This window comes from Acromyrmex echinatior, chromosome 14, assembly GCF_024713525.1.
Source record: "Acromyrmex echinatior isolate Ae372 chromosome 14, ASM2471352v2, whole genome shotgun sequence".
Classification (NCBI taxonomy): domain Eukaryota; kingdom Metazoa; phylum Arthropoda; class Insecta; order Hymenoptera; family Formicidae; genus Acromyrmex; species Acromyrmex echinatior.
This window is the reverse complement of record NC_141865.1, coordinates 3,264,038-3,291,008: the sequence shown is the minus strand read 5'-3', so window position 1 is coordinate 3,291,008 and position 26,971 is coordinate 3,264,038. Positions and strand designations below refer to the sequence as shown.

General features: G+C 32.8%; 1 protein-coding gene across 4 annotated transcripts in view; it reads left to right on the top strand.

The window, feature by feature from the left end:
• Positions 1–26,183, top strand: part of chm (lysine acetyltransferase chameau) — a 63,106-nt gene extending 36,923 nt beyond the window's left edge. For 2 of the 4 annotated variants that reach the window (XM_011057140.2, XM_011057132.2), the window contains exons 11-13: positions 5,456–5,602; positions 7,116–7,222; positions 9,930–13,401. In XM_011057140.2, coding sequence (XP_011055442.2) covers positions 5,456–5,602; positions 7,116–7,222; positions 9,930–10,052 — 377 coding nt within the window. In that variant the 3' untranslated portion in view covers positions 10,053–13,401. Of the gene's footprint in view, positions 1–5,455; positions 5,603–7,115; positions 7,223–9,929; positions 13,402–23,332 lie in introns of those variants that run through there. The other 2 variants (XR_015547319.1, XR_015547318.1) reach the window with 2 other exon arrangements.
• The last annotated feature ends 788 nt before the right edge of the window (positions 26,184–26,971 follow it).

Here is a 26,971-nt window from a genome sequence, read left to right as displayed (position 1 = left end):
GCGACGCCCGACGTCTCGCCGCATCGATCGACTCCCACCGCACCACTACTGACGTCGACGTCGCGTACATGCGTGCAGACACGCATACAAGTTTACGCGTACACCAGTACTTCCTGTTTCACGCACGCTGCGCGTTCTCCTCTTCTGGGCAACCGCTCCTCCGCACACCTTGATCTCTATAGTACAGGCTCCCTGTACCTGCCCTATACCGCCACCATCACCGCCTCCGCCACCACCACCGCCGCCGCCACCATCATCACCACCATCACCACCACCACCGCACCCTTCGCCCTTCTCTTGTCGCCGTCGATTCGTCTCCCCCGCTCAACGCAGGGCGCCTGAAGGGCTCGGAATCGTATGACCTCTCGTGACCTCGCTCCACTATCCCTACGTAGGATTGGCAGGGTCACCGACGCCCTTTCCCCTACACCTAGGAACGAAGGGTATACGCCAGTCATACGGCAGGGGAGGGCAACGAGAGGGTAAGAAGGGAGGGAGGGAATTGGTGAGGGGTTACTGCGGCGGTAACACTGCTGCGACTGGGCAGGGTCGGTGTGGCGTGCGGTATCTCTCGCCTTCGTCAAAGAGGAAAAGGCGGATACGCACTACATCTCGTTGCGATATTATCCTCCCATTGACGCGATATTTCGTTTTTGTCTCAAGGTTGCCGCAATGTCCCTCTCGAAGACTGATCGTTCTTTGGTCCAGAGAAAGAAATGACGATATATATAGAGAGGAAAGAAAGGAGTGAACTGATTTAACAACCTAAGATGCGAAACGTATCTTGTCTAATCGAAGTCAATCACTTTCACTTTTCATATTAAAATTAAAAGCAGATTTGCAGCAGAACAGCTAGAAATATCTAAAAGAGAAAAATTATTAGATTTATCGAGTATTTATAAATAAGAGAAAAGGAGATCCTTTTGTTCTCCATTATAACTTAAGATGAACAAAGAGCATCTTTTTAATCGAAATTTAATATTGATATCGCAACATCTGTTTGGATACTTGAAGGATACGGTTAAGCTGTAAAATTCCAAACTACAATTCCGAGCTCATCGACATTTATCAAGATACTTTTTTTTAGTTCCACCGACATAATTGCTTTATCCATCTTCGAGTAAAGATGCATCGGTAATTGCGAATCGTTCCTAAATTAAATTGAAATCCCATTATCGTTTTATGAAACATCATGATTCGTGCCATCGTTATCCCACTGAATGGCACGAAAGATAAATATTGCTGATGAATCGTAAATCTCCTCGTCAGTGATGCTTCGATCGTGGGGCCAACGAACTCCTCTCAATAGCACCCAATTTCATCGTTCGCGTTTTTTTCACGATTCGTATCCTCGTTCGCTCTGCGCCCTTCGTTGTGCCGACCCTGCCCGCGACTGGGACGTTCCTCCCTCTCTCCCTCTCGTTCCCTTCTTCCCTCTCGTCACACCGATCCATCTTCCTTTCTCCCACCGCCCGGCGGTCACTGTTTTTCTCTTTCTCGAATTTCCATCCTCAAATTTCCTCCCCTCTTCCAATTCTCCATTCTCTCCCTATTCCCCTCCCCCTCCCCCTCCCCCTCTCGCGTTCTATCCTTTTCCTACACGCCGATCCCGAAAGTCTGCAAACTGAACGAACGCGTAATGAATGCGTTCCACCCTTCCAAAGTAATCAGCAGCGAAGTGGAGAGGGAGGGTGCAGAAGAAGAGCGGGGTGAGGCCGCAGAGTGCTGAAGGCGGAGGGGGTGGATAGAAGTGTCCTCTCTGCTGCCGGAGATACGCGGTCTGCGAAGGTGGAGGAGATGGAGCGGTGTGGTCATTGAACCCATCGCCGGCCGGGAACACCCTGGAACGGGCACGGAAATGTGAACGTAGAATCGGCATGTCCTGGTCCCGAGTACACCGCGGGAACACGTCTCTCCCGTCTCTTGTCCGTCCTTGTCTGCGGGATAAAGAGGTCTAAAGCGTCTCCACGAGCAAAGAGAGAAGAAGCGCTGAGTGAATCTGTCCGCGCCGATCTCTGCAAACTCGCGCAATAGATGCATATCGGACACCGGCGACCTTGAAACCGTCTGCGACTGGATCAAGAAGAATTTTAAAATTCGCGGCGAAAACACGTTCACAGTGTACTTTTTTGAAATTTCTGTAGAATTCAAAATCAAAGAAATTAAGGGAATCACGCAAAGTGTGAAATTCTGATTTTAATGAAACTTTGTATAGATTACGTAAATGAATGATTATTTAAAGAATAATCAGTAACGAAAAAATCGTTTTATATGTAAAATGAAATCACTCCTTATTAGTAAAGTTTTTTAGGCTTTTATCTACCTCTGAAACTACTCAAGATATCAAAAAAATATAATATTATATACAAGTTTTATAATAAAATTGTCTTTATTTATCCACAATAATATTTTTTAAAAGTAATTTTAAAAATATAAGTTTCGAAAATAATCATAAAATTGTAATTATATTATTAACATTAGAGCTTGTCCCTTTATGCAATTTCCTTGTAAAGGAAAGTTTTTTCTCGCTAAATATCAGTCATTGATAAGTTATCAATGCGTCAAAACTTAAGCTTGTGTCTCGCGGATTAATTTGCAAGATGCAAATAAACTTTCATACCTGGAAATACGTCTGCGGCTAAGCGTCCGGTGATTTCGGATTAAGAGACTCGGAACAATGAATCAAAGATGTGTCCCTCGCGGCCACAAGTAATCTCTTAACACTTAATTATCTCATGCTTTGATCTATCAGCCGTGCGGAAACGGTACATTTGGAACTTTAAATAAACATCTTCTGGAGGCGGCAAAATTTATTCGGCGGAAAACGGCAGCACGGGAGAGATTACTTTGCTAATGAGAGAGCTTTTGAACCTGCTGACGGTGTGGGAGGTAATTTCGGAAATGTGAGGATGACACTAACGTGGATGACATGACATACGCTGGATACTACCACGAATCTATCGTCCACGTTCTAATGTATATGCGTACAGTGAGATCGGTTATACATAATGCAAGATGCAGCTATCAACTTGCGAAATCCTTGCTAAACGAACGAGCGAGTGTGCAAGTCCATTAAATCCCGTCCCTCTCGAGATTGACTTTTACATATCCCAGCCTTGAATTCCGCGGATCAGTCTCGTCTCCTCTTGATGGTAGCTTCTCGGTGACTCATGTCACTCCGGCAAGAATCTTTGTGGAAGATAATTTTCAGATTTACGTCGCGGACATAAAATGACCGGGATTATACCAAATGAAATTCCTGCACTGTTATAAATTCTCTCTGATTTCATCCCTCGAGAAAATCTGAATTGACGTTTAAAAGAAACGTTTAACTGGGACAAAGTCCAATTTTCAGTTAATTTCCGACTTTGTGCTTCAAAAGAAAAGAAGAGGACCAAAGAAGAGGAATCCAATCAACGTTCTCCCTAAGTGAGATCCATACTTTGATCGATAAGTCCATCTTCCTATAAATTTCACCTGCACCTGTTTCTGATAAGAGCGTCGATGGTTAGCGTTTAAATGCACGCGTTATCAATCTTCGACTCTCGGTTGCGGTAGATCTGGATCTGACATTTAAGTCGCTCCCTGAAAAACGGGTTTTTAACTAGTCTCTTGGATAATTCCATTGACGTGGACGGACAGACGGATGGCGCGCAACAGACCATTTCGCCGATTCACTAGCAAGAAGCAGGCAGGCCGCGCGGCACGAAGCGCCTCGAGGTGCCTTCTCTTTTTCTCTCTCTCTCTCCCCCCCTTCCTCCCCTCTCCTTCTTTCCCTCTCTCCCGGCTGTCTATACATTTTTCTTTGATGCCTCGTCGCAGAATACTTGGGACAAACGAGGCGGAACGGACGTTCAACCAGGAGTAGACGGGCACTGCTGGCCAGGGCCGCGTCTATTTCTGTCGGGCCCATTGCCACTTGTCCAGTTTAAATGTATAATAAGATTTTGTTGTCCAATTATGCTTTAGAAATTTCACTTATGAAGTGCTTACTAATCCCGGCTGCGAAAAGTGTTGTTGTACTCGAAAAATATATTACCGCAATATTGTTTTATTATACCAATTGAAGTATAAATTGTTGAAATATCTGGAATTACAATTTTCTTAAAGTGAAGCTATTGAATATTTTAATTTTATTATTATATCCTATTTTTTTTTAAAAAGATTATTAATTGATGAATGAGTTTTATTGATACCGTAAGTCTGCACTAACAAATAAATAAATTTCCTTTTTCAATGAATTTTTTACAATGTTTTAAAGATACTCCTATTATTTATAAAGTTATAAATATATTAGTTATAATTATATTATAAAGATACTCCCATTAATATATTATTAAATTGCTTGCCAATTTAAATTATGATAAAATAACCGAGTCCTATATGTCCCTATTTAGTTTTGCGATTTTTTTCTAATTTTTTGCTAAGTCTAAAATTAAAAACTATATGTTCAAAAGAAGAAACATTTTTGAAACATAGAGTTAATAAGATATATGAGACATTTCCAAATATTTACATAAGTGCAGTAAAGATTTTTAAAAAAGTAGTAGTATTCCGGATGTACTGAGTACATATAATATGTACTTAATATGAAAAATATGTTTCCCCCTTTTTTGTAAAATAAAAAAAAAATATAAAAATAGAAAATAAAATGATCTGATGTTACCTTTATAAGAAAATAAGTTTATTAACATATTGACACATAAGAATGCACAAAGTACTATTTTCTAAACAATGAACCTATCTACTTATTTCCATATGTTTAGCAGATGAATTAGAATCCACGATCTGGAATAACAAAAGTATCAAACGTTACAATCAATATGTACATTCCATAGAATTCCTATTCTTGTTGGCCATATTGGTTCTATCTTACAAAGAGGTTCTTTTCTCTTCAGTTAAACAAAACCTTGTGACGAAAATATAAACTAAATACAGAAGAGTGTTGTAAAGTATAAACACACACACACACACACAGAGTTATAATAAAATGAATGGAAATTAAGAATCACTTCGTGATGGATGTAGAAAATAATAATTTGCCTATAACATGTTACATCATCATTGACAGTTTGCATTTTGCTTTATTAACAATAACAGAATGAACAAACTGAACAATAAACTGATGCAATCGAGATGGATAGTTTGCACAACTTACTAATACTATCTGTTAAATTCACAGTATAATTAGCTACAAACAACAAATAGGACGTTTTAAGTACACACTTATATACGATTACTTTATTATGTATTCCAGCTTCAGTTTGGGACTATGTATTTCAAAATTAACAAATAATCAGCATGCTTAAATTGGAAATTGTAAAATTCATGTAAAAAATATTATTACGCAAGACACGTTTTAATCGAATATGGTCTTCACTATGTATATTTGTATTAAATTTGATTTGATAAATAGCATTAATATTTGAATAAACTGAGCCTATTCGTTGCGCAGGTTACTTGCTAACGAGAGTCGAGAAGAAAATCGGTTCACCGGAGAAGCCTCTTTCGGATCTCGGCCTAATCTCGTATCGGAGCTATTGGAAAGATGTTCTACTGCAGTATCTCTGCAATTTCGGCGGCAAGGAGATCTCCGTAAAAGGTAGGTCAGCGCGAAGTCTGCCGTCACAGCTACCAGCCATCAGTCCGTTTTGACTTCCGATATTACGGAGCGGCATTTAAATATTTATACGTAGATTGAAAGTGCGTTAATGCGACTTGCTAGAAGTCTCGCTTCGAACTGCTGATTCAACGCCTGGTTTCAAAAGCGTAATTTTCTCGTGGAGAGAAAATTTACATTCGTCGCGACTCTAGCAAAAATCTTCAGCAACTTCTTGAAAATTTCGCAATCTAGCAAGAGGAGACTTTGCCAACTTTTCACTTTTCGCTGTTTAATCAAAAGTTATTCTATTTCAATATTTTGTAATAATTCGGTGGATATTATTGAATCTATATATTTTAGATGTAGTGCCTTGAGACAAGAGAATTGTCAGCAGAGAATTTATGCCGCATTGTTATTGATCCGATGGTCAAGTTTTCTCAACGTAACTGGTTTTAGCGGTTGAATAATTATATCCATGAAGGGCAGGATAAACTGTCCAGTCGCTGAAAACCGCAGCAGATTATATGTGATTTATCATTTCCATATTTTTGCGACTCCTACCATCAAATTCTTTATTAAAGTTTATTATTATTTCTTTTAGCGTTAAATTAATTCAATATCTATAATTAATCGGGTTGATGTAAAATAAATATAAATATATTATTTTTATTATTATTATTAATTTTAATTTTTGAGATACTTAATTTAACATTGTTTATTTATTTTAATTCTTCGCAGTTTTGGATAGCTTCTACACTGTTAGAAATGTTCTTAAATTTCATTAAATTTTAAGTTACATAATTCGAACTTAATTTCATGACATTACATCAAATTTAATGTATTTATAATTAAAAAATATATTTGTGTACATATACATAAAATTTAATGTATTATATTTTTCATGAAATTTAATGTACTTTTCATAAAATTTTATTAAAAGTACATTAAATTTCATAAATTTAATGTACACGTTCATTTAAGTAATTACTGCAACTTAATTTTCAGTTAAATTATTCATTACTTTTTATTTCGTTCATAACCACGACCTTCATTTGTAAAGAAAGTTCGTGATTACATTTCTAATAGTATAGTTTAGAATATAAAGAATATATTTTTAACCAGAGACTTGTGGAAAACTCGAAGATCGGGTTTGCGTAATTAAAGAGACTAATAAAAGAAGAAAATATTTTTTTCGAAACGCGTGTGCTAACATTTTTTTTGTGTGTTGATAATATCCTTCATACATAAAATATTTTCACACAAATATAAATAGTAATAAATTCACGATGTTTTATTCATCATGTTTCTTTTTACTAGCCCTCGTCAATTTTATTATATTATTCTTTCTGTATGACGTCGAGAGGAACAAGTTTCTTTTAAAAAATTGGATTATTATATGTCTCTTTCCATCAACAACAGTTTCCACTTCCAACGGGGAAAGGGGAGAGGGTCAATGAAGATCATGAAAGAGACAAAGAAACAAACACACATGCTCGGTAATTTTTTGTTTCAGATATCAGCAAGGAAATGGCCATCGACTCGTATGATATTGTCAGCACTTTACAGGCCCTCGGTATGATGAAATACTGGAAGGGCAAGCATATCATTCTGAAGAAACAGGTAAGCGCTCTTTTGTGTTGTCCACCCTCTTAACTAAAAAGTGTTAGATGTCTTATTTATTATATAATGTTTTAGCTCAAAAATTAATTTATGATCATTTGTTATGAATTATTCTTTATTTTAAGAACTCTTTAAACTTATATACAATGCTATAGGAAACAATACAGATAAAAGAAGTTTAGATAGATGAAAAGAATATACATAAGTGCCTAATATTTTTGGTCAAAGCCTGTATACATATAAATAAACCTGTAGGGTCGCTATGGGTAATTATGACAGAAAAATACAAAGTTGAATTTAAATATTCCGTAACTTTGTAATTAATTTGAAAAAATTTTTTGAAAATGTTATATAAATCTTAATATTTTATATATATATCATATTCAGATAATGAATTTTATTTGAATATGAAAAATATTGTTAATGTGTTTTGTCATGATTACCCAATGGGATCATTTGTGACAGTGTGAGGAGAAATTGTAATAGAGTGTAAAATCATATTACAAATAATCGTCATCAGTTCTATTAAAGAATGATAGAATAAACATTTCAAAAAATATTCCAAAATATTAATTTTCTTTAAAATAATGTTATTTATTTGTCGAATACTGTTACATGAGAAATGAACTCTATATTTTCAAACTGCTGTCTCAAAAATAAAAAATCTTATCGAATTGAACTAAAATACATTTTAAAGTTAAAAATTGATATTTTGATATATGGCATTAATTAAGGAAATTAAGGAAAAGAACTAGCTGCCGGTGCTACAACATTTGAAAACCTCAAAATCGTCATTTTTTGCCTGTTTGACATTATTTTTCATAAAGTTATGACGTGATGGCCAATTTTTGCCAACGGATTTGTGTTCACAGCACGCAACAAACATCGGAAATGATTATTTACATTCGTGTTGCGAAATGGTACTCCATAGTATATAATTATTGGATTCAATAAAGGTTTTATTATAGCCTGTAAATTTTAGAGAATGATAAAACAAAGTACGTACCCGATTAAAATGTAAAAATTGTTTAAATAATGTTTAGATTTATATATATTATTATTATTATATTATTTTTGTTTAGAAAGTTTTATTAGAAAGTAAGTTTCCTTTTCAACAGTATGTCACATTTACCGTAACATACTAAATTTATTAGAGGTGTTTGTAATTCATATTTAAAATTCAAGGAATGAATATTAATACGATTTTTGTTACAGATTGTTATTAATTAAACATTTTTTAATTTCTAAGTATGACAAGAAACTTAATTAACAATGAAATTATTATTAAAAAATGAGCTTTAAATATAAATATACAAACTTCCATAAACTAAGTTGTTGACAACGTCGTCGTATGTGTAGTTTTTCCAAATTCATGAAAATTTCTTTTTTGTTTTAAAAAATTACTTTTTGTGTGACTATTATGTGATTATTAAATTATGTAACTATTAAAAAAAACTGCATATTAATGACGACTTCATCGACGGCATATATTGACAAGATCGTGACTCTGAATAGCTTTCAGAAAAATTTTAACGGTCGTCTCGTTGTTCGTAAAGTTATTAATTAACAAAAGAAATTAACAATATAAAAATGTGTCTAACTCGCTTACCACGTTTTGCGTGGAAAGTTGGAGATCTATGTGGAACTTGGCTTTGCGTGAAAAATGTATGTGTGAATGCGGTGGGTTTGATCCTCCCTATAGGGAGGGCTCCATTATCGAAAAATGAGCTTTAAGTTGAATCTCGCTTTGTGTGAAAAATTCATACGAAGTGAGGTGAGTTTCAGCTAAACCTATGTGTTTTTTTGGTAGTGATGACCCCTACAGAGAGAATCCTGTTCACGCATATACTTGTAACGCAAAATGAAGTTTGACATGGGTTTATAACTTTCCACGCGAAAATATATATTACATTACTGTTTTAAAATACAATATATATCAGAGAGAATAATTAATTTTGATTGTTAATATTTCAATAAACAACAATCGACAGCTAAAATTCTGAAGATCAAGACTATGAGCTTGATAATATATATCAAATATATCGTAAAAATTGATGTGAGGTCGTCACTAATAAGCAGTTCAATATTTCTGATTTACAATGAATTATTGTATTTTTCAAATAAATTATTATTTCTATAAATTATATTTCTTTAGCTGCTAATTTTCTAGTTTGTTATTATAGACCACCAGACTAATTACTAGTACAAGAGCATCGTGTAAATCAGGTGTAAATAATCAATCTCATAGGAATATTTTACTTCAATACGTTTTTCTTATCTCAAATCAAACTGAAATGTAGATAACGAGGAATAATGACCCATTGTTTTGATATAACAAAACGCCTCTCGATATAAATACTATACAAACATGATGAATATCGGAAATGTGAAATGTATTTATTAACGTGATGAACGATTATAATGCAACAAGGACGATCCGATTTCGTCCTTTCATTGGTCCTGGGAAACGATATCTCGAAACGATATACAAGCAGACAGCATAACTGCGAGGCTAATTATCATTCAATTAAATCGTACTCATTCGATCTTGCTCGGCGCTTCGCCATTATACATTTCCTCAACTCCCTCTGATTCTTGTCAATGCAATTAAAAACGTTTACGAGTTGTCGCGTCGCAGACAGACACCCGGAACAGAGACACGGATAAAAAAAGGAGACGTTGAAAGGAATCGTTGAAATAATTTCAGGACGTGATCGATGACTACAAGGAGAGGGTGAAGAGACGGGGCCCCGTCTACAAAGAGATCGATCCGGAGTGTCTGAAATGGAACCCCTTCCAGCCACCTAAGACGCCCTCCGCCTCGAACTAAGGTCTTGCCAGGAGCTTGGAAGTACGCCACCTTCTCCCCTCGTCTGTCTTCTCTCTTCGTGGTGCGACGGTCGATTCTCGCATTCCTTCTCGTCGTCGTCATCATCGTCGTCATCGTCGTCATCGTCGTCTTTATCTACATTTCCGACCTTCTCATCGGCTCACGCAGCGCGTGGAAGCCATAAGCCGCCACCGACAGATTTCGCGCCCGTAACGTAATGACGAGAGAGAGCCGTGAAAATCCTTCTAGGAATTCCTCCGGCGTCCTGAAGCACGCGGGAGACGACGGTGAGTATCTCATTCTATTGGCAATATCGTTAAGGCTCACCGCGGGAATGGCTTCTCCCTCCGTATTTAAGATGCATCGCGGAGGTCGACAGGGTCCGACAATAATTGCGACTGGAAAGTCCTGCATGCGCTTTGAGCGTCGCAGAAACGTCTCTCTGACACTGACGAAAGCAGACAGGTGCGAGCTGATAATGCACGGTGACGGAGATATCGAAGACTATTGCATATTCCGCAAAGGCTGTGCTATCTGCGCTATACTGTTGCCTCACATATTCGCCCGTATATCTTATTTTTAAATCGTGTTCTTTCGATATTTCCTTTACCTTCCCTGTTATATTGGAGGAAAAAAAAAAGGTAGTGTAATTTTTATTTAGAATCATGTTAAAAGATCCGTTTTACAGTGATTAAATTCGTATGAAATAGTACAAAATACTTTATAATCAGAAATTATGTATAATAGGAAATCGAACGTAGAAGTTCTCTTCTATGTAAATTTTGAATATTTTAATGGAGTTCACCGCATTTCAAGTTGCACCAATACAATATACAAATCATCATACGATTTATTTTGATAATTAAGTGCGGAAATACATTATAACCCTTCGTGCTGGTGTAATGACGAGAAACATGAGTTGTGCAAAGATTGAATTTCGCATAAAAGACATTTGTGTATACGAGATATTAAACTTGGCGACGATAAGCCGGCTGCGCCGATGCTGCGTCGGGTTCGTTGGTGCAACGACCTTGGCATCTCTCATTGGTGCAACCTCGTTGGTGCAGTAAGTTGCATAACGGCAGAGCCCCGTTAACGCGCCGCTGGCGCATCGATCAGATTGCGTCGTATGCGCGAGCACTGGACCACCCGTGAAAATTTCTCGTATCTTTTGGCCTTGGACATTGCGATAACATGCGACAATCACCGGCAGAAATAACCGATTCTGGGGGGGGAAAAAAAAACATAAAAATGTGCGTTCATAAAAATGTAAATGACGTAAAAATGTATCGATTCTATCCTGGAATAATATCCAGGTGAAATCATTCATCGTCAAATTTTAGCTTGATTTCTCGACATGGTTCTCGTGTGTTCACTGGCCAATCTCTCGTTAATATGACCTTAAAATCTCACTCGTTCTAATCTCGAACAATTTGGTTAATCATTCGCCATTAGAATTGATATTGAATTGATGGAAATGAAAGAGAGATAGTTCTCGTTTAATATTCGTGTATCTGAGCACTGCGGAATAATTTTATCGTTAAAATACCTTCGACTATACTGCACCGCGGCCGCAAGACGTAGGCATGAAAGATAGTTATTGATCGGTCTAGGTGCATGCCTGGCTGCAGAGAGAGAGAGAGAGAGAGAGAGAGAGAGAGAGAGAGAGAGAGAGAGAGAGAGAGAGAGAAAGAGAGATTTGCCAATGAGGCCCACCGGCCTCGATCGAGTAATATGAAAATAACTCGAAAAGAGTCAAGGTCGTGCACGAGTTCAATTTAAATATATCATATACCTACAATACCAATGCCGAAGGATCGGTCTCGAAATTTCGTTTCAATAACTGGAAAGATATTGGAATAAATAGTTTTTGAGCATCTTAAAAAATTATCGTGAGAAATTGATTAAATCGAGAAATTTTTAAATCAAGCTACATCAAGAAAAATAAATCTTTTTTATTATTATCTATATACAAGTCATTTATTATTCACAACCTTGCAGCGCAAGTGCCCGTAATTTTTTAGTAACTTTTTTACAGTCTAAAGTAGAAGTAAAAAACACAATACATTCGCTACTTTCTACTTTCAAGAATTTTCTAATTCAAATGTCATTCAAGCTTGGATGAATTTCGATTTTTACTTTATATTTCCTACTTTCTGCTGTTATGATAATTTTTAACCTTGCAGTGCAAGTACTCGTAATTTTTTAGTAACTTTTTTTTACAGTCTAAAGTAGAAGTAAAAAATACAATACATTCACTACTTTCTACTTTACAAAATTATCTTTAAAAAAAAAAGATATCAAATGCGCGCGTTCCTCGAAAAACAACTGTTGTTACAGTAGTTGTTACAATTATTTTTGAAAACTAAAACCCAAGTGATATATGTATTTTTGTATTTCTATACGAGGTGTCCTAAAATTTGCGATTTAAAATATTATAGTAAAATAGTTCTCAAACAATTAAGTGAAAAAGTTGTTGTGTTTAAATGTTTATTTTAAACAGTAATTTTTTTTAGATAATGAGGGTTTAAATTAGCCAATTACAGACTATGTTTAGATAGTCACATGTTCATGAGCCACACGCGTAGTAGTACTGAGTGCTGATAAGCGCACATTTCAGCGCGTTCACAGATGACTATCTAAATGTAGTTTGTAATTGGCCATATTTAAACTCTTATATCTTTCAAACTATTGTTTGAAATAAAAATTTGTTTAAACAGAAAACTTTTACTCAATGTACTTAATTTTTCTGAAACTTCTTGTTGTATTTTGAATCACGAATTTTGATACTTTATATATTCATTCTTCCTGTACTAACATAAGTGATACATTACATTAAAGATCTTTTAGCTATACAATATCAGCTAAAAGTATTAATCAGATAGTCCAAATAAGTTAACGTCAGCCAATATCACATATTAGGTGTTGGAATTAATTCGTAGCGTTTTTAATGAAAGAATGTTATTTATTTCACATGAGCATTAAAAAATACATTAATGAAAGTACTTCCCATCACTTGTAAAACGCTACGAATTAATTCCAACATCTAATAGAAAAGAAATGGTTGCAAGTAGGGATGCACCGGATCGTAAAATTACTGGATATTGGATATCCGGACAGAATGTAACGTCGGATATCCAAGAAGACAATTTCTCCGAGTCGGATATCCGACCGGATTCCGAGTGTCTTCTGAAAAAAAAGATCCTATAGAGAAAAAGATTGTAATTTTGCAACAATGTACAAGATGTTATAGCATCGTGATTATGCATACTTATTTCTTTTGTATGAGTTGTTTAACAAACAATATTCTGGCTTCTATAAATCATTAACAGTTTCTGAAAAAGAGAAATATGATGAATAAATCTATACATATACATGATTATAACATTAATCATATTAATTTAAAATAATTACCTGTCATTTATCCGATGTTAAAAAAAGATTTGTTTGCTAATATCTTTGGAAGAAAAGCTGAATGAAAATGACTAACGAAGACATCAGTTACACTAGCAATTGACAGATGAATTAATCTCGGTTCAACTTATTCTTTACCCTTTTTTTAATTCTTTGAACTAGAAAAAGATGAAGAGTTAGTTGAACCAAGATTACAATTAAACTATAATACATTGACAAAAACAAATACTAGAAATATAAAAAACTTGACGCAGTTATTTTTAAAAAATAACTAGAAAAGGTACTATCACTTGGATTGAAATTATTCTTAAGTGAGAATTCGAGAATACATATCACTTGGGAGTTAAGTAACGTGTATAACTTTTATTTGGCGCAATACTTTGTGATTTTTTTTTTAAGAAGAATTAAAGCTACTGTCTTATATCACTTGGATTGAAATAAGAAGAATAAACGATAATACAGAGATATATATATATATTATTTGGATAATTTTTTTTAAAGTAGTAGTTGCACTACAATTATTTTTCGAAAAGCATTTCGTATATTTTTTACGTTTCTTTAAAGCGACTTTGAAGCTAAACTTGCATGTCTTATCAACTTATTAATCAACGTGTTTCGGTGAAAATCATTGTTAAGAAAAATCGTAAGAAAATTTTTTTCGTAAGAAAAAGCAGTGTATATATATATATATATATATATATATATATATATGTGTATAAAACTATACTTTTTTTTAAAGTATTAAATTTTTAAGAAAAAAGGTTTTCATCGAACTATAGACTGTATGTTAAATGTATCTACGTTTTGAACACAATAATATGATCTCTATTAAGATATAGAACTATAAAAATAAAAATAAAAAATTTGTTTAAACCGCCAAATTTAAAGTATGCATATTTAAGTACTAGTTTCAAGTTTTAGAATACTTTTATATTTCTTCATCTGCGATGATTTTTTACTGAGTTTCGATGATCTGAAAATTGTAAAATTTCAAGCGTTTTGAAACTATTCTCTGTTTTTTATTAAGTAGTATATACAGAATGTTTCTGAAATAACGCCCACGCCAATTATACAGTGCTATTTCTAATAAAAAACTGAATCGAAAAGTCCTTTATCATTTTGCAATTTTCGCAATAGTTAACGGGATATTATTAAATAATTTCTAAACATTATTGAATAAACAGATAAAATCGATGTAAGATAATTAATTTTTAATAAGATTTCTTTCAGTGTTCTTTGTGAAATATTTTGAAGATTCTTAAAGAACTTTTAAAGATACCTCAATTCAAGCTGTTCATTTCTTTTTATATAATATAATTGTATGTAATATAATGTAGAATTACATATATCTGGAATTACATATAGTAACTATGATTTTAAAAGCATCATTCAAGTGTCTCATTCAAGCTTGGATGATAGTGTCGATTTTACTTTGCGTTTCCTATTTTGCGCTATTACGATAATTTCAATTCTTCCTTATCGCGCGCCACGATGTATAACGCAGCTTTAGCCCTTACGAACCGTGCTTTTAAATAATATTAATTTAAATAATATTAATTAATACTTTCCAGCTACTGGAACTCGTGCAACCGTTATTACACATAGTTAGCTTTGTATGCAATGCGCTTCAACTTACTACGTCAGCTTTCCAGTCCATAACGATCCTTTCGAATAGAGCATCGCCGCTGCAGGCAGCAATTCGAATTGCAAACTTGCTCAATTTTATTCTCAAGCACGGTGTCAAACTATCGAGAGTACTAACGAAATTCGAGGGCGAAGCGAAGTGCATTTTCTCCTCAACATTTCATGAGCGTTGGACGTGTGTGTCGTTTTACGAAGATTGAATCCTATACGACCTCTCACCGTAATTTCAATCGATTTGTCAGTTTTCACCGTTATGATTAACAGATCGCTTTTGTCCGCCAATAATTTCGATGAATATTAGTTGAAATTAATTTTAAAAATAAACGGGAAGTTAACTTACACTTTGTCGAATTTAAAGAACCCCATAACGCCATAATTGAGATTTTGTCGAGATTTGTAGGCTTCAACCTCCGTGATTCGAAAGATGTTTATATCGATCATGTTTTTTATCCCCTTAAATCGTCGTCATTATGTTCATCGATATATTTTTCTACTCGATAATTTTATCGTACGCTGTGATCTTTGCGTACTTTTGAATGCAAAAACAAGATCGGTACGCGTGACAGATAAATAATAATCGAGACCGACGCGACGGTCTGACGAGTTAATAGATTCCAATGTTATATATTTCATTGTACATAAAATATTAATGTAGTCTCATATATATATATATATATATATATATATATATATATATATACACACACACACACACACACACACACACACTTTTATAATCATTGTTGTCATTGTCATACAATAAAGCATAATATGACTATAGCATTTATTTTCATTGTCTCTGCTGAAAACTAGAAAAAATAATGACAGATCTATATTTTGCGTGCAACAACTTGTATGAAACTAAAATGAAGATTGACTCGTTTTAAAAATAACAAAATTTGAGCAAATTGTATTATACATGATTAATAAGAGTTGATAAATATAGATCGTGCAACTAATGCTCAAGGAATAATATTCATATTTGCAGTAAAATACTAGTATTAGTTTCGATATCGTCTTGCCTTCTTTCAGTCATATATTGACCGTTAATAGCTCGTAATAGATTACAATTTAAATTTATAATGTATTGTTTGCTTTTAATCAATACTTCCTATATAATATTTCCCATATGTTTCCCATCCTTCTATAATTTTTCTGTATTTATTTATTTATTAACAAAATAATCGTCTGATAATTAAATAATTTTTTAACAAAGTTGTTTCAAGTTTGTATATTCTCGTGTAATCTTTTTGCTATGACGGACGATATATAGTCGCTCACCGAAATTACATTTATTATATATGGACATTTATTATATTATATATTATATATGGACTTGCAAAATACAGCTCTGTCTATTTTGTTTATAAGTATTTTTTTTCTTTATAGCGAAAATATAACGTATTATTATTATTATTATATTATTATTATAATATGTTTTAATAATTGTCTATATTGATGATTTGTATATTTGAATTGACTTTTTATCTAGATTTTTATTTTATTTTATTTACTATATAAATCATAAAATATCATTAGGAGATAATAGTAACTTCAATACCTGGAGTCAGTTACAATTGTTCCTGGACTTATTTGATATTAGATTTACATTAAATATATTTAGTGTTATACTGTACAATTGTTTATTTGTTTTTTTCTTCTCTAGAACGCGTCATTGTTTCTTTATTTTAATTTTATAAATACAGACTACGATCCTTATTTATTATACAATAAATTTAAATAAGTACAATTAAGGGCATGTAAAAGTCAATGCGGATGTTAATGCGTAAAATTACAAAATTTTAATTATATATTATTAGATTTACATTAAATATATCGAGAGGACAAGAGATAAATTAACAATATATATAAAGATTACGTCATTACATGTTTTAACTACCTTTTCGAGCTTTTTTCAGATATCCAAATTAGGAAAATTAAACAGGAAAATACAACATCACATTTCTCATGCTGAGTCAATCCAGAAACCACAAAATTGCTCACAGATCGGTTGGAAGAAACATTTTGGAAATTGTGAACACTAGAAACAACTGCAAGTAACGCATAGAAGATTTAAATAGTAAAATTTTAGAGTGGAAGAATCCTAAAAATTTCTTATACAAATAGAGTTAAATTATTAAATTAAACATCAATACACCGCATATAGGCACTGATCAACATCCGCGTTGATTCCTACATGTCCTTATTTTTATTTATTTAAATTTGTTATTTAATTTTATATTCACTTTATTAGAAGAAATACTTTTGTTTTCTGACTTTTTTAATAGATTTTATAGATTTTGTAGAATTGATAACATGCCCGCACGAAATGAGAGAGATCCAGAAATGAGAGAGATTCGAATCCCGACTGAGGTGATATTTTTTACAATAAACCGTTTTTTAAATACTAGTAATACTAGTAGTTTTTATTCGACGATCAATTAATTTAATTGTGAGATTATTAATAATGAGATTATAGACCGAAAATGACATTCCTCCTATAAAGTTTATTATCGTTACTTCATTAAATGTACATATTACAATAAATATATATAACATTATAAACAGTTTTATTGATAAACAGGTATCGTCTCCTTCTACCGTTACAATCGTTTCGTTTTTGGGACAGTAACTGTAACCAAATTCCTCAGAATCTTTAAACAAACATAATGTTTTCTTGATTATATTACAAAATTGAACCAAAGAAAATTTTACAGCTAAATAAATTTTGCATCTACAAATATATACTTTATAGTGTGTTCGGTGAATATATCTAATATTCGAATAAATGAATAAAAAATGAATGAAAATACTCATTCGAATACACTTATTTTTTATTCATCAAGAAACGAATATATATTTTTTCATTCCATTTGAATGAATATTTTTTGAATATGATTACGAATATTTTCATTTCGTATTCACTTTTATTCTGTATTATCTGCATATTATAGCTTGCAAACCTATAAGAGAAAACAGAAATCTATAAAAACAATTGTGCTACACCGCGCGTTTAGTCCGCCACCTATACAATGGGCGTCTTTGTTTAACCTATTTAAACAAGGTTAAACAAAGATATTTTTATTGGAAATAAATATTATATCTCGGAATTTTAATGTCCAACAAACTATAATGCGCTCAAGATATTTTATAAGATGTTTGACATTATTGTGACGTAACCGGAATTATATCAGAATATGTATGGCGTTTTATCAAATAGATATTTATAAATTAAAAATGTATTACTTTCTAAAATATTTTCCAAAATTTCCTTCAAATTTGAATATTACAATGATATAAAAATAAATAAAATTCATTTTTTTTTACTTAAAGTCAAAGTGCCGGTTACAGTTAACGATTGTTTATTGGAGCTTTTTTTCAGTTTATATTTTGTTTGAATGAATATGAATACTCGTTAAATATTCATAGTTTTTTTTTAGTAAATAAATGTTTTTTGAAAACCTAAAATTTTGAATGGATATATGATTACACTTTTTGTTATGTGAAAATTTTGAATAAATACAACTTGGAGCTCAATTACAATTTTTTGTATTCATTAGGCACACTAATACTTTATAAAATCTAACGTAGGGTAACTTCGGCAAATACGCCGCGTTGAAATTTACATCGCAGAAGTTAGAAAAAATAGGAGTGAGAGTAATTTTCCCGCAACTACTTTGTTACATGCCTTTATGTTATATTAATATTGTGTTATGATTTCAATTTTTTACTGTGTTAATATTAATGAAATTATTGTGAGTTAAATCGATTTGTCAGTGTTGAGTAACATCATCATAAATTATTATTACATAAAATGATTACTGTAGGGCGTGTAAAAGACTTAGTGGTTATTTCGTGATACATACGTGTAGTGGAATAGTAAAGCATGTTGTATAGCAAAATACAAATGCTTTTTTTCATATTCTTTGTTTGTTGTCTTGTATCCCATCTGTTTGAGATATGCGGCATTTTTAGCGAGCGGGATTTATGCCCAAAGCATACAAAGTGCGCAGATTGCATTCAGTGCAATAAACGCATTATATGAAATATGTACCTCATGTCATAACTTGTAATATATGTAGGAAAAGATTGTAATCATTATTTATTATTTCATATATATATTTACCATTCTTATTCCTTAATAAAATTTTATAAACACATTTTATAAGTTATTGTGTCACTTTACGTCATTATTTGTAAATTTTTCATGAGTCGTACAACCCCTCCCCCCCCCCCTTTGAGTAGCCATGTATCTCTATCTTGCAAAAATACGAGGGTTTCAAAAAGTTTATTTTTTAATATGAAAAATAAATATTTCAGATTTCTAATATTTTTTTCATAGTAGTAGACAGTACAAAGTTTTTACTGATATAATTCGTTTACCTTAAACATAATAAATAATATTTAATAAATTAAGTTTTTGATAGGTGCGGCGTATATATCGGAGTTACCCTATAAGATAAGTATAAAAGTAAGGTAAGTATAAAATCTGAGAAAAACTTCGATTTTATTCAAAAGATTATTATTCGATAATGAATTATTTGATAGAATTCTTATATAATCTCTAAATTTTTGACAACACTATCATTTTAATATTTTACATTGTTAAAAATATCGTTAAATTTAATAACATTTAAGTTGAATTTAATTTCATAATATTACATTAAATTTAATGTATTTGTAACTGAAAAGTATATTTGTGTACATGTACATGAAACTTTCAATAAAATTCTGTATGGATTTGTATGAAATTTAATACACACTTTCATTACATTTAAGACTATTATAACTTAATTTTCAATGAAACCATTCATTACTTTTCAGTTACTTTCAGTAATCACTTTACATATAATAAAACTTCCTTTACATATTACTTAAATTTATAACGAAAGTCTAACAATGTATTTTTTATATCGAATATATTATATAAATATAATAATATTATATAAATTTTCAATATTGAAACATAAAAATGTTTATATTTCTATCTAATATAAAAAGAGAAAAAATTCTAAAATTATTCAATTCTCTCTCGATTCATTACAATATAACTTAACTTAATAGAAGTCGACACTTGGAATCATTGATACAGACATGGATGACGTCGTCTCGTCTACGCTATTTTCACAGAATACAGCATCACGCCATGTTGATATATAGTCTTCGGCGCCAGTAGAATTGCAAAACTGCATATTTCGAACAGACTTTTTCACAAACAATACATATCCATCGTGTACGATATGACCGAGAGAATCACTTTCAAGTCATGATCCAGAAAGGAAGATCATTAGAACATTTTTATCTTATAAGCTTCGATTTGTTTTTTTCTTCATTCAGCACGACAAACATATAAAAAGCAGTGTTACAATCTTTCATCTGTCTCAATCTGTAGTTTTCATTTAGCGAGAAGTTCACTTAATGAGCGATATAATCTTTGCGAAATTTTTAAAGTATCTCCACTTGACTTTGCACTATCGGATTTTCATAAGTTTAAAAAATCGAGTGGCACTTAGTAAGTTATTGGAAGGTATTAAAAGTTATACGAAAAATCGACCTACAATTCTGGATTTCTATACGGAAGTTATATCGAAGAAAAAACGGTGTCACGCCGAGAATGTTCCAATCTAGATTGTGTGAGGAATCGAGTTATGTTCTATGTATTTATTAATTAAGAATAAAATATTTGTTTACTCGAGATGAAATTTTTTTAACAGTATCTTTCTCGTTAAGAATTCCTCGTAATGCCGCATCCGTTTTGCACTGAACCGCGACCGCGAGAGCGAATCAGCTGTCGGTCTTTCTTGCTTCCTCGCCCTCTTCTTCGTACATGCAGGTGAAACGTATTGCCATACTTTCAAGCGCATCACCGACAAAAGAAGAGAAAAAAACCAGTATCGAACGCACACGTATGGTGCATAAAACACCGATCAATTAGCGTAATGATACAACGTAATAATAGTCTTTGACTCGTCTGTGTAACATATATCAAATGAAAATAGTTTTTGTATTGGATGTCTTAGAATTTTTATTTTAACAACGAGAAAATTAATTAATCGAAGAATTAATTTTCATTTTAAAAACTGGGTAGCATTTTTTTCTTAATTATTGAATGTATTGTATGTAAAATTACAGACCGGTGATAAATAGAAAAGCTCTCTTTCTTGAAAATAAATTCCAAATTGAGATTAAAAAAAAAAAAGAATTTATTCAAAATATCTTATTGTCTTTTATCGCCTTTTCTTAATAATATTCTTCTTTTTTATTCACGTTCCATCGAATAAGTGGCCGGCTAGCTCGCGGTAGTTCATGTAGTGGTTTATTTTCTCCGCGCGGCGGCGCAATTATACCAGGGCGTGGTCAAATAGACTGAAATTACAAGCGTCAGGATATTAAACCGGTAATTACGAGGATCTGATATTAATTTCCGAGATTCTTTCGCGTTGAGCAGTAGCAATTTACTGAACTGTATTACACCTCGCGGCACATGTGATTCGATTTTGTACGCGGTTCATTTTCCCAAGGTACCCATCGTGGGGGGCAATCGTGGGCAAATCGATCATCCCATGGTGGAAATTTATGATAATACACGTGCGCGGATGGGTGCTTCTCGTAGGAATAACATAAAGCGCATACACGGAATCTCTTTTCGATCTGGAACAGAAATCCAAACATTTTCATTATCTGCATACTTAAAGTTGGAGAAATACGTAAAATTTGGCGATACAAAATTAAATAAAAATTTTCTTGTTGTTAATATTTTAATAAGGAAATTTTTAGTTGAAAATTTTATTTTTATACACTTGTCAAAAAAAGAGACTGACATTACATTGTCATTTTGTGTGATAAAAATTCAGAAAAATTTTGTGTGTGTGAACTCTCGAAAGTGCTGCAGTACTTTTATTAAATTGATATTAATATTTTAATTATAATAAAAATTTATTTTTTAAAGTACCTAAATAATGTTAAGATTAGAAACAACATCATTTGAATAAGGTTAAGTTTTTTACGGAGTTGTGTAATAACAAGTATTAATTGTACATTTGAAATTAAATCGTTTCAGAGACATAAAGTTTTCGTTTTGAATTAATACGAGGAATTACTCCTAATCTTTTAGAATACTTAAGACCATCCCATATATATGATGTCCGGTTATCTGATTTTAAGCTTATCCTTAGTGCGTATTACTGCGCAATTTTTTTAAATAGATAGTTATAAAATAATATTCCTGAAAAGGGAGCGAATGGCTCCAAGTAAGTAAGTTATATCTTATAATTTTTTGAAAGATTTATCTCGGAAAAGCTTATAACTTAAAAATTAATAACAAAAATCTCAAAATTATGAAAATCTTATGGCAAAATTATTCTAAACATTTTTAATTATTCAGAATTTTTGGAGCGAACGGCTTGGCCCTGCTTGGGAGTCGAAAGGTCGAAAGGTTTAAAGACCATCCATTGTACAATGCATTGCTGATTAATAAATATATCTTGTAAAATCTACATCAAGGTCGCCTGATTAATAATTTCGTTCGCGTGTTTTACGATCCGAGTATGTTTGCCGCAAGCCAAAACGAGTCGATAAACGCGATGATTATTCCGCAAAGAAGCGCTTCGATTCTGCACTCGCAGGTGAATTGCGGTTAATGACGTAACTAGAACTCCTAGCTAAGTCGCTGTACAAAGCAATTTTTACGTACGAGTGTGCAGAGCGAAACGTCAGGGCTGTGTTCAAAAACACTACCCGAGTACCTCTGAGTATCATTTTATCCTTATTTAATATTCGATGAACAACAAAGGTAAAACGATATTCGGAGGTCCTCGGGGTATTTTCGAACGCAGCCCAGCGATGTTGAATTGCGTGGCTGTCGATCAACCGTAGTTGGTCTCGTGTGATCGGTTTTTGTTGACCAATTCAAACTCGAGATAGAAGGAACCCAACGACCATCATTCGAATTCATCGCTCTTTGCCGCTCGCGAATTCTTCTCTGTCGGTCGCGCACGGAACTAAATAATTATGTTATATGATCTCTTCCCTCGCCTCTTCCCCTCGTCCGTTTTCTCCACCCTGCCACGCGACTCTTACGTAACATCATCATCCTATTAGTTAGACGATGAGATACGCGGTTCTCTCCTTCACGTCGACTGCAAACACGATATACACACGCGTGCGCGGTCAATAACATTTTGTAACGACGAAGCAACATTGGCTAATTTTATTTATTTTAGTAAACATCTCTGGATGGGAATTCTAGGCATCCGAGCTGTTCCGGAAGCAGTCGAGTGGTGGATACATTGGAAAAATCACGAGGAATGAGGCTTGTTAGTCCACATGACGTACGCATAAATGTACTCTTATCAAATATATCTTTCTTTCTACACACACATTAGATTTTTTGTATATGCGGACTAAGTCTTCTCACAGCATCTCCGCAGCGATATATGACTCTAATAAGAAAGATGCATATTTTTCGGTGAACGTAAATTTCTTATAAAATCAAAGTTTAAATTGATTTAACAGATTTACTAAGGTACATTATCGCATTACTAATTTTTATGTAATTAATATTAATTCTTTTTGTTCACGGTTACTTTTCCAGAATTTTCTTATGACTTTGTTAATTCTTGATAAAAATGACTGTATTACACAGAAAGAAAAATTTTATATTAAGGAATTGTAAGAATATTGTTAGACCATGTACGGATTTTTAATTTAGAACAATGTTTATATTATTGTAAGATTGCATTGAAAATCGATTGGAGTTGAAACGTTTGTTTATTTTAATTGTTTTGTATTAATTTTGCTTATTTAAATTAAAATTCTTTTATACGTTATTGGTTCTTTGCCCTTCTTTTATACTACCTTTTGTTATAAGTACAGAGCCTTTTTAATACTTTTAATTTTAATACTTTTAATTAAATTGATTTGCTAAATTGCAAAATATAAATGTTTAAATAAGTAAAAATTTCCAAGAATGCTGCACGCAGAGAAAAACATAATGATAGGCAATTGTAAAGGTGACAAATTTTATATGTAGACATAATATATACTGTTTTATAATATTTCCTGTTCTAAAGTTAACTTCCTTATCAAATTATTAATTATCGAAAAAATTACATACGAAATTTTTATTCGATCTATCTGAAGACTCGCATGCTTGTTTGTGGTATATCTTTACCATCGTTATATTTTACCTGCTCAAAAAGTCATAAAAGGATGAAACATCATTCCAAGATTTTTTTAGAATTAATTACATTCGTTTATATATTGAGATAGAAAATTAGACTTGAATATTTTGCAGAAACTTGAATGATTTTGAATTTAAAAATTCTGAAATCTTAAATATTATTAGGTGTACAAATAAGTTTCCGCCGTTTTTTATCAAAAATTAAGCATTTATTGTGAAAGAACGATACATAATGTTTTATTGATATAAGTCAAAATGTAAGTGCAAGTTCTTTTTGCGTTTGGCACGAATCTTCATTCAATAATGCTTCCAATTCTGTGTCTTCGTACACTTTCGGCTACGTTCTTTATCTTCGACGTCAAATTCATCGTTCTTAAATTTTTGAAACCATTCACGACAACTTCTTTCACTTAAGGTAGCCTCACCATATGCTTCTACAAGCAATCGATGAGCCTCAGCTGCAGATTTCTTCAAATTAAAGAAGTAAATCAAAAGTTCCCGCAAATGACGCTTATTCGGCTCAAAACTCGGCATTTTCGCACAAAAAAAATATATGATGCTGATACAAAATCGCTAGTATTTCAAGGTTATGTTGTTGACAGATGTCCAACCTTACGATATAATGTTTTACATCAGACAATTTTAACCATAGCTTGCTAGTGGCACTGTCTTTTGTCAAATGGCGGAAACTTATTTGTACACCTAATATTATATTACCCGTAGACATAGAACAGGATCTCCGCGCAGTTTAAATTATGTACGTTTGTAAGAGAAACGATGGTCACAGCGCCCTATACTCATCCTTATTCCAGAAACGTTTTCCCACGGAGACGGTTTCTCGCGAACGAAAATCGTATCGTCTCGCTTGCGGGGAAATAATAAGGCAGCAAGGCACAGTCATATGAATTGCGCTCCAACAGGTGCCGGGTATCGAATCCACCAGAGCACCTGATGAAGTACAATTAACATGCAGCAGCCTCCACACACTCTTCTTCCCTGGCTCCTTCCTCCTCTTCTTTCTCTTCTCTTTCTCTCTATTTCTCACATGCAGACGTACATCGTACATACATGCACAATCTTCTCTCGTCCTCTTTTTCCAATCCCCTCGAAAAGGCGCGGTTCGTTTCTCCGCAGCGCGCGCTACTTCAGGTACCTGACTGACTTTTAAATTGGCACAGCCTAAAGTACCCGAGTAACGCGTGTCGCGAACGATACGTATGAATGAAGTATTGGTGATGTTGATAGTTGCGATGGCAGCAAATTTTCAGTTGAGAGTCTCCGCTAATCCACCACGCAGAGATTCAAGCTGCGAAGATGAGCTGTGATGAGCTGCGGACCTAGCATTCTCACCGTAAAAAGTTCAAGTATATGTTATAATTAAGTGTTAATTTATTTCTAATTAATTACTTCTAATTACTTTAGTCCTGAATTTATTGTTTCTATTCATTCGCAGGAAATTAATATCAAAAGTGAGGTATTTACTGATTTCACATTACAGCCTCACTTCCGAAAAACACGCATAGAGTACTAAAAAGTAAACTAAAAAATAGATACACTAAAATATTTTATTAATTTTTATTTTAAAATATTGTAAAGAAATATATTAAAAATTTTGAATGATTATGAATATATTGTAATCAATGCAGTATTGGTGTAATCGCATAAGATGGTTAAAAAAAAGCTACACAAAAATGTATGTACAATATAATAAATTATCGAATTACTATCGCGCGATCTTAAGTATTACAATGTTTTCAGAAAATTTTACCTCTTAATATACGTATATCTCGGTTCCAAATTTATAATTTATTGTTTATTGTAAATTAACAAAATTAATTAAGAGCGTGACGTGTTAGCGTCAAGCACAAGAATAAAGTACATTAAACAAATTAATTGCTCTACCGATTTTGAACTCCCTTTCAGGAGAAAAGAAGAAGAAGACAGATGAATTGGTGCAAAAGTTCAGCCAAAATGAACAGGCCTAAAGTTTCTATGTGATATGGTTGTCAATCACACGCACAATCCTTAACTAAGACAATCAGATAGATTTCTGTTAAGATCGTCTATCCTTACCTGACGCATATTCAGAGAAAAATATAGCGTGGCAACCATAAAGATTAATAACTATACAAATTTTATGTATAGAATTATGAACCATATAATATTATAATATAATATTATATAATATATTATATAATATTTATGTATAGAATATAGAACCATAAAGGTTAATAACCATACAAATTTTATGTATAGAATTGTACATAGTTAAATAAACTAATGTTAATAAGCTCATAAACTAATAAATTAATTCTTACATAAAAGACAGAATGATTGCAAGTATAAAAGTGACAAGTTTTTTATACGTAAAGTTAATAAATATATATAGTTGAATAAACTATTTTACAGCTGCAATAACTACATTAATTCTCCATATAAAACTTGTCTTTATAATTGCTATCACTACGTCCTTTTTTACGAGTGCAAATTATAAATTTAAATTGTGAGAGACTCCGAAAGAATCCGAGATTCGCTTCCATACGAAACCACGTAGCATCCATGATGAAACATAGTCTCTGATTATAATTCGTTGAAAGATTTGAAAAAAAGAAATGCAGACTGCATTTTGCAACATGTATAAAAGAAATTGAGAGTCTTTAAGAACACTCTCGATTTATTC